Here is a 14,933-nt window from a genome sequence, read left to right on the forward strand (position 1 = left end):
ATTCTGAATAACGACTCATTTAAGTTTGCAATGAAATTAGATACCTTCTTTTATATACTGAACTTTATATATAATACATACAATTTAAAATTTTTTTTGATTTTCCCCACTTCCCTTTTTCCAGGAGATTCAACATTACTGCTGATGGTCTTATCAACCACAATTGCAAAAAGAGATGTAACCTCCACCATATTTACTTTTGCAAGAAAAATTCACTTAACACAAAGAATCTGAGAGTTAACATACTATGTAACAGTATAATCATCTATGTAAATAACCAGCTTTTTTTCAGTCTAAGTAATTCAATGCAAAAAATTAAGTTTTATTAGCCAGAATATGTGTGAAAGCTTCAGACTCAGCTTATGCTAATTTAATTATCAAGTTTGCAACATATAAGAAGGTTAAAGTTACTATGAGAAGAACATTTAATATATAGAAAAATAATAAAGCTACTGTACACTCCTAAGTTGCCATTTTATTCTTGGAAACTGTGTACAACTTAGTAAGTTTCCAGCATTTTGCAAACATACATCAGACATACACACATAAATATCCCTTAAGAATATTCTACAATTTTGATAAAACATTCCAAAATTAAAAATTAGAGCTAATACACATAAATACATACTACCACCACTTTTATTATATTATATATTATTAATTTGTAAAATAAAAAGAAATGTTAGCTAAATTTCTCTACTTCAGAAAGCTAAAATTATGTGCTCTCCGACATGGTAGTAGAACCCTAAAAATTCAGAAACCTTGTAGTTTATCTAAATCAGCTTCAATGACAATCTTTTTGAAAGATATTCAATGTCTATCCCCAAAAGAGGTATGTAAACTTAAAAGTTATTTAATAATCCCAGAATGATTCGTCTAAAACCCAAGCAAACCCAACTGAATTGCCAGATCACCAATGGATGCATTACCTTCGAGCTCCATCTGCTGGAGTCACAAAGTATTTCAATACAATATACAACACTAGGAAGCAAATAATCTATCACTTTTTAACCACACAGACAAAAAACTTCATGAACTTAAATAAGAAAATTAATCCAAGTTCAGCCATATTCAATAATTTCCAAAATAACAAAACTAAGTTAAAATCAATATTTCACTGGAATTAAGGATCTAATCCAATTGTCAAAAAGTGACATATAATTTTTAAAATGCTATGAAGAAAGCATAAGCTTTAAAGGAAAGACTGCAAGTTTGCTTTTGAATAGTGAGTATTGTGAGAACTTCAGAATTAAAATAGCTTTTGGTTATGCACTTAGAAGGGAAAAAAACCAAAAAGAACGATTTTAGCAATAAGCTATTAAATTTTTAAAGTTTTTTCTTATAACAAAAAAGCAGTACACATCTACTATAGAAATATTATACAAGGCAAGCGCCAAAACAAACTTCGTTAATATAAATTTTTTATATCATATAATCCCACCACCCAGAGAAAAACATTTTTTTCGACATTTTTCTATATCAACAAATACTCATCTACATCATCATCATCATCTATAGTGGTCAAAAAAGCATTCCACTGTTTGGATCTACCAAAATTTAATTAAGCAAATTTCCTACGTAGACTGTTTTTTATTTTTACTATTATAAACAATAAATATGCAGTAACTATAGTGATGCACATTATAACAAATCACTGAACTATTGAGACCAATTAACTAGAAATTGTTAGTAACATTTAATTAACAATGGTTCCTTAAAATATCATAAGAACTGACTTTTGATTTAATATTTATACGTAAGTAAACATAATACTTATTTTTCATTTTTTTAGGTTTAATTGCTTATAGTCTAAAAGTTTGAATTTTCTGACCTTCTGTGGGACTTGAAAATGTATAAAACAAAGATGGATTTTGTACTGTTCCTTCATCATGTCCAAAACAGCATATTGGCTATTCATGTTGACGAATCAAAATAAAGCACACACACCTTGCAAAGTCAAGTCAGATTCCCTGTGGTTATCTTTTAACAGGCTGAATCTTAAAACGGGCAATCATGTTCTAAGTGTGTGTCTCTGTCTGGTCACAAGTGAGTATGGACAGCTTAGCAAAAACTGGGCCCCACTCAGAGAAAATACCTCAAAAACTGAAGAATTATTTCCTTATTTTATTTAAGGCTACAACTTAATTATACCCCAAGATGTATCGGTTTCCTTTTTATATTAATTTTAAACTCACATACATAAAATTACCATTTTAAAATGAATAATTCAGTGGCATTAGTGCATTCGCAACGTTGTGCAACCATTACCTTTATCTAGTTCCAAAACATTCTCATCACTCAAAAAGGAAAACCCATTAAGCAGGTGAATCATGATTTTTTAATTTATGGAACTAAAGAGTTCCATATGTTTTTAACAGTAGTCAAGATACAGAAAGTGAATACAAAGAGATACTTTCTTTTTTCTGTCAATTTTTTATGCTTTTTCTATTTTAATTATAATAATAAATTATAATAATAACAATACAAATTTTAGCCATCATTTTAATTTGCCATATCTGCCCCTTCTGTATCATCCTATAATAAACTATATTATTATTTATTAATGTAATTTATTAATTCTAGCCCAGAGAAGTGAAGTGGCATTCCAAGGTAATATAGTTAACACATAACATTTCAAACACATGTCCAAGATCCAAACACTGTACTTAAGCCAAACTGAATATATTTACACATATCAAAGCATTATTGACACATATTTTAGCATCTAATCCTCATGTGAGTCACACATTAACGGCACAATCGTTCCATATTGATAATTTTTAGAATAAGCCATTAAATTGCTTTTCAAAGTAAGTCTACTTTTACCAAAGTATTCCTAATGATACAATTAATAACTATTACTCATCCAATCAATGAATCGTTATTGAACATTTTCAGTGTGCAAGAACTGGGACAGGTGCCTCATGGGAGATTAAGAGAATTTAAGACATGTTCCCAGTCCTCAAAGACTTTAGCACAAATTCACAAAACATATCTGGCTCTGAACTGACACTATCTCCGCGGACCCAAAACATCACCCCAGTCAGAGCAGGGGCTTGTGGAGGTCAGGTGGTCAGGAGAGTTTCAGCTCAGGTCTCACACGTCTCACAGTGGGTCCCTGAACCTGTTCTGGGTTCTTTCCCCAGCTCTGGAATGCACAATTGGAATGGATACGCTCAAAAGCAGGCAGAATCTCCACAATGGTTCCCTGACCTGTGGAGAAAGGGCTATTATAGTAAGAAAGGCCAAACAGAGGCCACTAGAACTGCCTCTAACTAGGAAAATAGTAACCCAAAAGAAATCCCACATTCCTGAAGGTAATGCAGGGATTAGTGCAGCCATCAAGGACTTGAAAGATGAGGGGTAGTGATTCCCACATCCCCAAGAAAGACGGATCCTGAAGAATGACACTGGATTCTCGTAAGCTTAACCAGGTGGTGACTCTTAATTGTAGCTGCCGCAGCAGACTTGGTTTCGTTGCTAGGGTAAATGAACACATCTCCTGGTACCTGGTATGCGGCTACTGATGTGACAAACGCTTTTTTTTCTCCATCCCTGTCCATAAGGCCCACCAGAAGCATTTTGCTTCCAGCTGGCAAGGCAAGCAATACACCTTCACTGTCCTAACTCAGGGATATACCACCCCTTTGGACCTATGTCACAATTTAGTTTGCAGGGATCTTGATCACCATTCCTTTCCAGAAGATTGCATGTCGCTCCACTACACTGATGACAGTATGCTAATGAGACCGAGTGAGTGAGAAGTAGCCACCACTCTAATCGGTAAGACATTTTCATATCAGAGGGTGGGAAATAAATCTAACAAAAATTCAGGAGCCTTCTATTTCAGTGAATTTTCTAGGGATCCAGTGGTGTGGGCCATGTCAAGATATTCCTTCTAAGGACTGCTGCATCTGGCCTCTCCTACAACCAAAACAGAGGCACAATGCTCAGTGGGCTTCTTTGAATTTGGGAGGCAACATATTCCTCACTTGGTTGTGTTATTCTAGCCCATTTACTGAGTGACCCAAAAAGCTGCTGGTTTTGAGTGGGGCCCAGAACAAGAGAAGGCTTTGCAGCTCTGCAGCTCCAGGCAGCTATGCAAGCTGCTCCGCCCTTGGCCTTATGATCCCGCAGATCCAATGGTGCCGGAAGCATCGGCAGCAGAGAGTATGCAGTTCGGAGCCTTTGGCAGCCCCTAGAGGTGAATCACAGCAAAGGCTCTTAGGATTTCGGAGCAAAGCCCTGTCATCCCCTGCAGTTAACTACCTTCCTTCTGAGAAACAGCTATTGGTTTGCTGTTGGGCTTTAGCAGAGGCTTGACCATGGGCCACCAAGCTACCATGCGACCTGAGCTGCCCATCATGAGATCGTGTTATCTTTATCCGGCCCACCAAGCCATAATGTGGGCGTGCACAGCAACATCCCAAAGTCAGATGGAGGTGGTGTATACATGATCACACCCAAGCGGGCCCGCAGGCACAAGTAAGTCACATGAAGAAGTGGCCCTGGGACTTCCCTGGCGGTCCAGTGGTTAAAACTTCACCTTCCAATGCAAGGGATGTGGGTCCGATCCCTGGTCGGGGAGCTAAGATCCCACATGCCTCACGGACAAAAAAACAAAATATAAAACAGAAGCAATATGGTAACAAATTCAATAAAGACTTAAAAAAAATTAAAAAAAAAAAAAAAGTGGCCCAGATGCCCACGGTCCCCACTCCTGCTGCTCTGCTTTATCTCCCCTGGCCTTGTGGGGATTCCTCTGGATCAGCTGGCAGAGGAAGGGAAGTCTGGGCCTGACTCACAGACGGTTCTGCACAATATGCAGACACCGCCCCCAAGTGGACAGCTGCAGCACTACAGCCCTCCTTGGGACATCTCCAAAGCACAGTGGTGAACGGGAATCCTCCCGGTGGACAGGACCTTGCTTGGAAAAATGGCCAGACATGCAATTATATATTCATATTTGCCAATGGCTTGGCTGGATGGCTGGGGACTTGGAAGAAACATGATTGGAAAATTAGTAACAAGGAAATTTGGAGAAGAGGTATGCAGAGAGACCACTCAAAATGGGAAAAAAGAAAAAGGTGAAGATATTTGTATCCCATGTGACTGCTCATTAAAGGGGGACCTCAACAGAGGATTTTAATATTAAAGTGGATAGAGTTAGCTTATCCTAGTTCTACAGATACCAGTCAACCTCTTTTCCAAGCCACCCCTGTAATCACCCAATGAGCTCATAAAAAAAGTGGCCATGGTGGCAGGGATGGAGGTTATGCATAGGCTCAGCGACATAGACTTACACTCTCCAAAGCTGACCTGGCTACTGTCACCACTGAGGCCTTCAAACTCATACTAGAACTATATCCCATGGGCTCTCCTAGGTCTCCATTATGACAGTTTGGCCCCATTAATTGTTATAATTTTTTAAAAGCAAAGAAGCAAGCATATCTGAGGTTGACAAGTCTTCAACCCCAAGACAACCTGAGGAAATAAACACACCCTTGGATGACATCCACAAGGTTAAAAAAAAACTATGAATTCAGAAGAGAAAGATAAATAGGAAGCTTTACGAAATTCACTACATGCAGTAAAGGATACAGATCTACCAAAAAATTAGAAGCAGAAACAAAGTCAGGGGTCATAAAACCCTCAAGAACAATGTCCAGAGCTGACGGCTTAGGCTTCCCAAGACCGATTTCTGAGAATACATCTAGAAGCAATGATATAACTAAGAGGGCTCTTCCTCTAGCTCCCCAACTTTCAGCTGATGTGGTTCCCTGGAGGTTAAAGTTATTGTTTATAGTTTATCTACTCACTCAACAGATGTTTACTGGGCTACCACTATGTGGGAAGCACTGTTCCAAGCCCTGATTTATAAACAAGGTACAATGCGTGAGCTTACACCCCTTAACATTATAATGAGAAAGACAACCAACACAAACAAATACATTTACTTCCAAGGTTAATGCCGCCAGCATTAAATAGATAGCATGTCATATACTGGTAGCTCTCACTTCCAGTCCATAAACAGAATAAAAGAAATGGCTCTGATTTAGAGTATTTGAAGGTCATTAAGTATATCATACAATTTCTTTTTAGTAAAACTGGAAACAAAGGCCAGGTCACTCATAATACTAGTTAGCCTGGCCTGAGACCGCCTGCACTGCTAGTGAAAACACCTGGAGCTCAACCCTCAAAAACGTATGCCCACAGAACCCAGAGCCTTTCAGAAAGCTAGGGCCAGAGGGAATAGTCTTCGACAAACGTTTCAGACAACATATGCAAAAAACATTTGTTAATCATACATTATCTATGTATAGGTTAATAACACACAGCACTGTCACCTAAAAATAATTCACCAGAAAAATCCTGATAAATATATTTTCAACTCACCATTACTTTCCAGGTTGTTTCCTGCCTTTCATAGCGACTTTTCAGCAGATGGCTTACTTTCTGCGTCAATTTCAGTAAAAACCTTAATTTGCTTGAGTTTTTCAATTGCTAAGCAACAAAAATGCAGTAATTTCTCTTTATTCACTTAATAATTAGTCCTAAGTTTTACTGAATTCATTGGGTTTTCAGAGCATCAATGACTCTGAAGCCTGAAAGAAACCACAAGCCCAGTGTAAAGTATGTGATAGACTAATATGTTAAAATTCTTCTTGTCAAGAAACAGGATAAGCAGCATTAAAGGACAATTGGGAAGGAAATGTTTGCAATTAACCTGATAGATAGCTAATACTTAAAAACACCGCAAAAATGGGCAAAGAAATACAGGGAGGCAATTTACTAAAAAATAAATACAAATGACCTATAAATGTGCTTTGTAAATGTCCACCCTCACTAGTAATTAAAGAAATGTAAATTTAAAAACGGAAATTTCTCATCTATTGAATTGGTAGGGTTTTTTTAACTAACGCCCAAAATTGGTGAAGATACATTTTGGGAATACAGACGCTCACACACTACATGAAAGTGGAACTGCTAGCAAAAATCAGACAGTTTTTCTGAGGAATAATTGGGAAATATCTTTTCAAAAACCTTTAAAGTATGCTTACTGGGAAAGTAAACTGCAGAAATTTGTCCTAAAGACAAACATTTATTTGTAAAGATGTACAATGTAGCTTTTTAAACTAAAAGATTGGGAACAATTCATGATTATAATGGCTCTAGGCAATATTGTAAATAGCACAGAAAAGTACTTCAGGCATGGAAACCTCCCCACTATATGATGATGGGTGCAAAGACAAATCGACAGTGAGTACAGTAGGGTTCCATTTCATTATTTATTTGGTTATGTGTTCACATGTGCACTCACACAACATTGAAGGGTTTACATCACAGTATCCACAGTAGTTCTCTGGGTTGTAGGACTGTGAGTAATAGTAATTTTCTTCACTGTAAATTTTGTTTTCCAAATTTTCTACAGCAAACATGTATTTCTTTAAACACACACAAATGGGTAAGAAAAAAGGTAGTTATCTGTATAAACTCCAGATGGATTAAACAGTTAAGTGTAAACAAAACCATTTTTAAAAGAACAAGAAAAAAAAAGGAGTATTTGTCACATCTCAGGAAGGGAAAGGATCTCCTAAACACAAAAGAGAGAAATCAAAGGAAGAAAAAGACTGGACAACATAAAAATGCAAAAATTCTGTAACCAAAAAAAAAACAAAATTAAAAAGTAAACTAACAACTAGAAAAACATATTTACAAAAATCTGATAAATAGCTGATGTATTTCACATATAAAGAGATAACATAATTCAATATGAAAAAAGTGGGCAAAAGACAATGAAACATATAAAAAAGATATGTGTACTCGATTTTTTAATTTATTTTATAAATTAAAATTAAAATGTCCTACCTCACTAAAAATGTCCAGAAAATGACAGAGCCAAGATTGGAATTCAGGTCTGTTTTGCTTCAAGGCAATATACCATGTTGCCAAAATAAGTCATTACTTTTTTAAACCACATTAATTTTAAAGTTTGTCCATGACAAAAGAGTTTTCCCCCTTCTATCATGCATTTTGAAATGACTAAAGAAATAAATAAATGAAATGACTAACAGCAAATAAATAAAATAGAAACTATGGTGGGTTTTTTTTTTAGATCCTAAATGGAGGTTGAGTTCTTCTGACATATCCAGATAAACTAAAATTCTCTTGCTAAATATTTAAATGAAACCGTATTTATCAAAATCACAGTCAGTATAAAAACTGCTTCTTATAGAAAAGCATTTCACAACTAACTACGAATAGGAATAGTAAGTAAAATCTGGTTTTCTGATTTTATTAAAGACTCAAATGGTTTACTGAAGGAAGATGCCAATTATTAAAGAAACTAAGAAAAGGAAAAAATTTAAATATAGTACAGTAGAAAATTAAAACATTAATTGTGATTATATTAAGCAATATATACTAACCATGAATCAGGGAGCCATTTAGCCACTGAATATAGTAGTTTTGAGGAAAAGAAAGCAGGATTTCATTGCTGATTATTGAGAAGGGTAAAAGCAAAACTGCCCCAGCTGAAACTGCTAGAGTGAACGTGCTCAGAAACAACCTGGAAGAGAAGAGCATCATTGTCACCAGTGGTTGGAAAACGCAAAGAATATGGGAGTAATTAAAAAAGAATAGAATCAAAACTCTTAAATTTTTTAAATCCAAAAAGAATTACATATGCATTTCATTGAGTATATGTAGTTGGAAGACAAGTGATATACGTATGGTCCTGGAAGTTAAACTAGACCAACTCTAAAACTTACTCTGTGAAAAAACCATTAAGTCTAAAGAGTCGGCCTAAAGCAGACATAAACTAGAGACAGAATACTTTGCACATTTTACGAAGAATAAATTGTAGTCTCATTCCTATTTTAAATTTAAGTATTTATTTCACAATTGCATTTAATTAACAACTATGGCAATATATGCTAACAGCAACACAAAAACCGGCTCAGTTGAAAAAATGCTTGTGAACACAGAATGAAAAAAGACTTATGTGAAAATGGTTATTTCAGGAAGAAGAAACTTACAAACCTATTGGTCTACCATCTCTTAAAATGGGTAAAGTTAAATAAACTATATAGTAAACTGTAGGCAACTATTAGAATTATACATTAAACAATATTTAAAACACAATTTTGTCATTTTTTGAAATGAGATATCTCTAATATGTACTAATATGGAAAGATGTCTAAAATAAATTAAAAATAAAAACACGAAGAAAAGCATGGACAATAAATATAAAACATGCTCTCCCCCCGCCCCCCCCCACAAAGTGCATAATTACACACAGGAAAATAGAGGTACATTTAAAAATCTAGCATAGGGCTTCCCTGGTGGCGCAGTCGTTGAGAGTTCACCTGCCGATGCAGGGGACACGGGTTCGTGCGCCGGTCTGGGAAGATCCCACATGCCGTGGAGCGGCTGGGCCCGTGCGCCATGGCCGCTGGGCCTGCACATCCAGAGCCTGTGCTCCACAACAGGAGAGGCCACAACAGTGAGAGGCCCGCATACCGCAAAAAAAAAGAAAAAATCTAGCATAATATATAACAATTCCTAGGAGAGTGGGACTACAGGGTGCTTTCTCTTTCTCAGTTACACGTCTGAAATGTCTAAAGTTTTATACCTAATTTTTTAAAGATTATTTTAAAAGACTAAAATGGCAAAGGAAAAGGAAACCTCACTGACATTAGAGATGAAACCTTAATATTCATTCCATTAAATTTAATGTAGAAAGAACGTGAAAATACATGTAAGAAGATATAAGAAAAATGATACTAAACACTCAAAATACACATCTAATAGAGTAACTTTGAGGCCAATGCCATCTTGTGGCAACCAACAGAAGCGTTTTCCTACTTAAAAGCTGAAAATAACCATGAAACCTCCCGTGGTCAGTAAATCACTAGTAAATTTTTTAATGTAGACCATATGATACACACCAAAAATACAATTCAGTTCAGACACAGAAAAAGTCTTACAAACGGGTTTTGCTGAACGGGACAACACGTTTCCTGGGAAAAGCAGAGACACACCCTCGCCCCAGGCCCACTGCCATCTCCAGCACTTACCCACCAGTGCCTCAAGCAACCTTCGTTTCTGTCCTCGTAAGTCTGTCGCTACCATTCCTTCCTTCTTCAAACATGAAAATTAAGACCACATCCACGATCTCCCCATTCCAGGTCCCGCACAGCTCTCCCAATTTGCCCTTCCAGGCTCCTCTGGCCACGACAGATTCCCACATACAGGCAGGCTTATCTAACCTCCTTGTACCCCCAACATGAATGGGTTTTCTGGCTCCGTGTCCTGGGCACAGTCGGCCCTCTCCCTCGGGTCCCCTCTGCGTCATCTGCCCCGTGAAGCACTCCTCAGTGGCTCCCTTCTCGCTCCTCTCGGTAAAGTCAGTCCCTCCTCTCTTGGTGCTCATGACACTGACTCGCACGCAGCAGTGAAGGCTAACCATGGCTTCCAGGTCTAAAGCTGGGAGATGTAATCTGACCAAGGAGTAAGCTCATGAGGGCAAACAGATGAAGTTTTGAAATCAAAAGTGACCCAGAAAATCCTAAATATATATGGTCACTGTAAATATAATACTGGATCTTACGTCAAAAACCTTCTAGGGACTTCCCTCGTGGTGCAGTGGTTAAGAATCCGCCTGCCAATGCGGGGGACACAGGTTCGAGCCCTGGTCCAGGAAGATCCCACACGCCATGGATCAACTAAGCCTGTGCACCACAGCTACTGAGCCTGTGCTCTAGAGCCTGCGAGCCACAACTACTGAGCCCGTGCGCTGCAACTACCGAAGCCCACGCGCCTAGAGCCCATGCTCCGTAACAAGAGAAGCCACTGCAATGAGAAGCCCATGCACCGCAATGAAGAGTAGCCCCCGCTCTCCGCAACTAGAGAAAGCCCGCGTGCAGCAACAAAGACCCAACACAGCCAAAAATAAATTAATTTTTTTTAAAAAACCCTCTAGAATCTACTGCACTTTAGGTACTGTGATTGGCCCTAGACATACAAAAAAAGGTAATACCAGGCTCCCTGTTGCCCTTGAGTAGCTGTGAGGAGAACTATCCATAAAAGGCTGATGGGACAGAGTTAAATGCTGGCAAGGGGTCCTCAAGGTAAGATCCTGGGTCAAGTCAGAAAATGGCAGCCGTCACTGCTTACACAACTATGAAACAGTGCGCCTCGGAATTGAAGGCAACCTCAGAAATCTCCCCTTCTGAAAGGGAGCAGATTCTGAGAGAGCCAACAGGGCTGCCCAGTGCGGGATGAGAGAGGGCTCAGGGATGACCAAGACCACCTCGTGAGAGTGGCAGTGGTGGAGCGGCCATCCGCTGTGACATCAGCTGTGACGGGGACGGCTGCAGCTGAGCGGGCTGGCAAGGGAGATGAGGGAGCCAGCTTTGGCTCTGTGGAGTCTGACATGTCCACAAGGCAGGAAAGTCACAGACGCCATGCTTCACGCTCCTCTCTACAGGCTACCAGGTGGCCTAGGATGTCTGTCTGCCCCATTACTGGTCGCAGTCTCTGCTCACTGGCCAAAGTGCCGTCTGCCAAGGCTCTCCACTCTAAAGTTCCTCTTCCCTTTGTGGGGAGTTAAGTTTGGAACTAGGAAGATATCCTGTTCCTTGTCAAATAAGTTATTCACCTGTTGGTTTCTATCTGTATGGACTCAAGATTGCTCTGCTCTGTTCTGTGTTAGATCCATGACAATCCTGATTGTGACGCTCAGATTGTCCCTGAGTAAGTGTGAAAGCCCCTGAAGGATTCCCTGTCTTCCTGATGTGCTGCCATCACTCTTGAGTACTTCCCTGCACTGTGGCACTACAAGATGGATGAAAGGAGCCTGGAACTTTCCCTACCCCAGCCCTGCAATCAGCCTTCCCCCCAAGGAGCACTGATTCCTTTTAGTGGAAACAAAAATCTAGGTGCTAAATATACTCCTTGCTCTTGGGGTGTCATGCTCCCAGGTGAGCACGGACAGGCAGCTCTAGGGGGCGTAAGTATGCACTAGGTATACATGTACATAAAAACACATACATGCATCCACACTTCACATCTAGATTGGGTTCAGTAACTATACTGAAAAACGTGGGTCCATACAGATGCCTCCAACTGCACCACAACAACCTAGTGTTCCCTGTTGCTTTCCCGCTCTCACTAACTGTAAGTGGTCCCCACTGTCTTTAACAGCCTCCTGCCTCACTGACCCCCTCAGCCTAGAGGCACCATGTGCTCAGGTGAGCCCCATTTTGGACTGCCCTGCCCTGTGAACACCCTCCCCACCTGAGCACTGACAGCCAGGCCAGGCCATCCACCAGGGACACCCTTCCCACCCTACATGGGCTCTGAGTCCCCATGACAGAGCACTCCCCAACGCAGTGGGTGCCCCTCTTCACCCCCTTGGGACAACATCGTGCCTGGATTCCTCTCTCCTCTCAAATCCTGGGAGTCAACACCAGGTCACCCCCTCGTGCTCTGACCTCCGCACCAAGCCTCCCTCCTGCCTGGACAAGCCATCCTTAAAAGCAGTTTCACCAGTTAGGCGCTTTGATCCAAATCAAATCAAACAACCAGCTGAGAGAAAATGTAATCTAGGGTTGAAAAGAACAGAGAAAGGGAATTTGGGGGCATGAGTGGATACAAACAGAGGACAGAACGAAGGCCTTTAAGGAGCAAAAGAGAAAGCGAAGGTGGCTTTAAAGGGAGGTGAGAGAGGCCAGGGAAAGACTCCTCAGCCTGACGCGGGGCTGCAGTAGGCCGCGGGGAACCCTCCCTCCCTCAGGTGGCCAGATGGTGCTGGTCATCACCTACTCTTGGGGATTTGGCTGAACTCTCAGAACCCTGGACCACTGTTTCTCCTCCTTTAAGCACAGCATCTCATTCTGCTCCTTCCTCTTCAGTGGGAGGAGGGTGGGCAAGGAAAGAGGGTTGGGGGAGAAGTACAACAACCCTGAGCTCACACCTGTCGCGCACCGAGCACCCCCCGACTTTTTTTGTGTGTATGTTATTTAATCCACACAACATGCTACAAAGCAGATGGTAGCTCGAGCTCACATATGGAGGAAAGGAATCTTTCTCAATCTCTTCTGAACTCAAGTTAATCTTGAGTTCAGAATGTGAACCCAGCTCTGCCTGACTCCTCGGTTCTCACTCACTCCACCACAGAAGGGAAGAAAGGCAGTGGGAGACAAACAGACCAGTGGGTGGGGCAGCTAGGGGGACAGGCTAGGTCAGAGCCGCCCTCCCAGGTGATCTTCTCCTCCACACTTCCCCTTCCTGAATTTATAAGGGCACACACATCTGCCTTCAGGAAGGGGACATCTGTGCGCATCACCGTGATGCAAAAACCACCTGCTGGGAGAAACCCAAACCCCTCAGACAGGCCATGCCAGCTGCCATGTAAAGCAGGTGAGGCCGCTCCCCGGCACCACCACAAGGAAACAGCCATATTTTCATAAAACACAATGCAAGTGTAAAATCCAATGGGATGTGTTCTTGTCTTTTTACAAATTATTGATCTACAAACGCATTTAAGTAGATTTACCACCAAAAGTGGAATGCAGACTAAACCGAGAGGGGTGCACATCTCACAAGTACTTCACACCTGGAGGACTGGGAAAGAATTCATGTCTGCCCTTTAGCTGGGCTCTATCATCAGCATACACAAGCAGAAACAGAGCTATAAGGAACCTAAGAGGACCGTCTGGGCCCATCTCCCTGCTCACAGTAGGTAAATGTTCAATTAACCAGAAGAGATGTCTGCTCCCTGTCCCAAGGCCATTCAAACAGCCAAGAGCTTTGTTTCTTTCTTTCTTTCTTTGGCCCAGCAATTTTCCCAATCTTAAGCCCATTTCCTGGTTAAATCCTCTGAAGATTAAATCTGTTGGCTCCTTAAATAAGCAAATTTTAACAGGAGATAATCAATCCTCAATTATCCATGTATTTGCTTATATGTGCTTTCCAAGGATAGGACTAACATTTGATAAAGATGCTGTAATACTTTAAGTGAATTTTTTCCATATTTCTGCCCAAAAGGCAAAATTAAGTTTCGAACACGTATGACTTTAGAATGAGAAACAAGACAATCGAACATTAAAATACATACGAAATCCTGTTGACTATGGCATCTTCATCTTCTTGCTCATCTGCAAAAATGTTCAAGGTATTAATATTCTTTTATCTTCCAACAAAATGTTTCATTAATTTAATAAAAGCATGAACAAAAATATAAACTTGAAGAAGCAATTATTGAATAGAAATTATTTTCTAAAAGCACTGTGTTTATTTCAGCACAGATCACAATCTAAATCTCATTAAATCAGACAGGATAGAATATGTTAAAGAACAGAGTGTTTTGATTGATCAAAAAATCCTGGGGCTTCCCTGGTGGTGCAGTGGTTGAGGGTCCGCCTGCTGATGCAGGGGACGCGGGTCCGTGCCCCGGTCCGGGGATCCCACATGCTGCGGAGCGGCTGGGCCCGTGAGCCATGGCCGCTGAGCCTGCGCGTCCGGAGCCTGTGCTCCGCGACGGGAGAGGCCACAACAGTGAGAGGCCCGCATACGGCAAAAAAAAAAAAAAAAAATCCTGATTAACAAAACTCCCACATGTAAATTAAGATTTTCCAAAATATTTAGTGCTCAAGGAAATAAAACTCAGTAGAACCCCAGAACCACTATCAAGTTTATTGTTATACGATGTCAGTGAAATTGCTAATGAATGAAATTTTCTGGTTGATAATAGCCAAAAAAAATTTTTACTATAAAATTAAAATTCAGAATTTTAGAACTCATACAGTTTTCTGTAATTGGAGCCTATTGTTAGTAATGGTAATAATGAGGACTTTCTTGGATCATCCTAAACCACCTTGGATACCATTGCCTTGATACTTCATCATTTCATTCAAGTTACAGACAGA

At 40.1% G+C, this 14,933-nt stretch overlaps 1 protein-coding gene across 5 annotated transcripts in view; it reads right to left on the bottom strand.

Moving 5' to 3' along the window:
- Window positions 1-14,933, bottom strand: part of LMBR1 (limb development membrane protein 1) — a 162,742-nt gene that overhangs the window by 121,167 nt on the left and 26,642 nt on the right. For all 5 annotated transcript variants that reach the window (XM_067747583.1, XM_067747582.1, XM_067747581.1 and 2 more), the window contains exons 3-4: window positions 14,123-14,162; window positions 8,430-8,569 (exon numbers count right to left, since the gene is read on the bottom strand). In XM_067747583.1, the coding sequence (XP_067603684.1) occupies window positions 8,430-8,569; window positions 14,123-14,162 (180 nt within the window). The remainder of the gene's footprint in view (window positions 1-8,429; window positions 8,570-14,122; window positions 14,163-14,933) is intronic.

Source organism: Pseudorca crassidens, chromosome 8, assembly GCF_039906515.1.
Source record: "Pseudorca crassidens isolate mPseCra1 chromosome 8, mPseCra1.hap1, whole genome shotgun sequence".
Taxonomy (NCBI): domain Eukaryota; kingdom Metazoa; phylum Chordata; class Mammalia; order Artiodactyla; family Delphinidae; genus Pseudorca; species Pseudorca crassidens.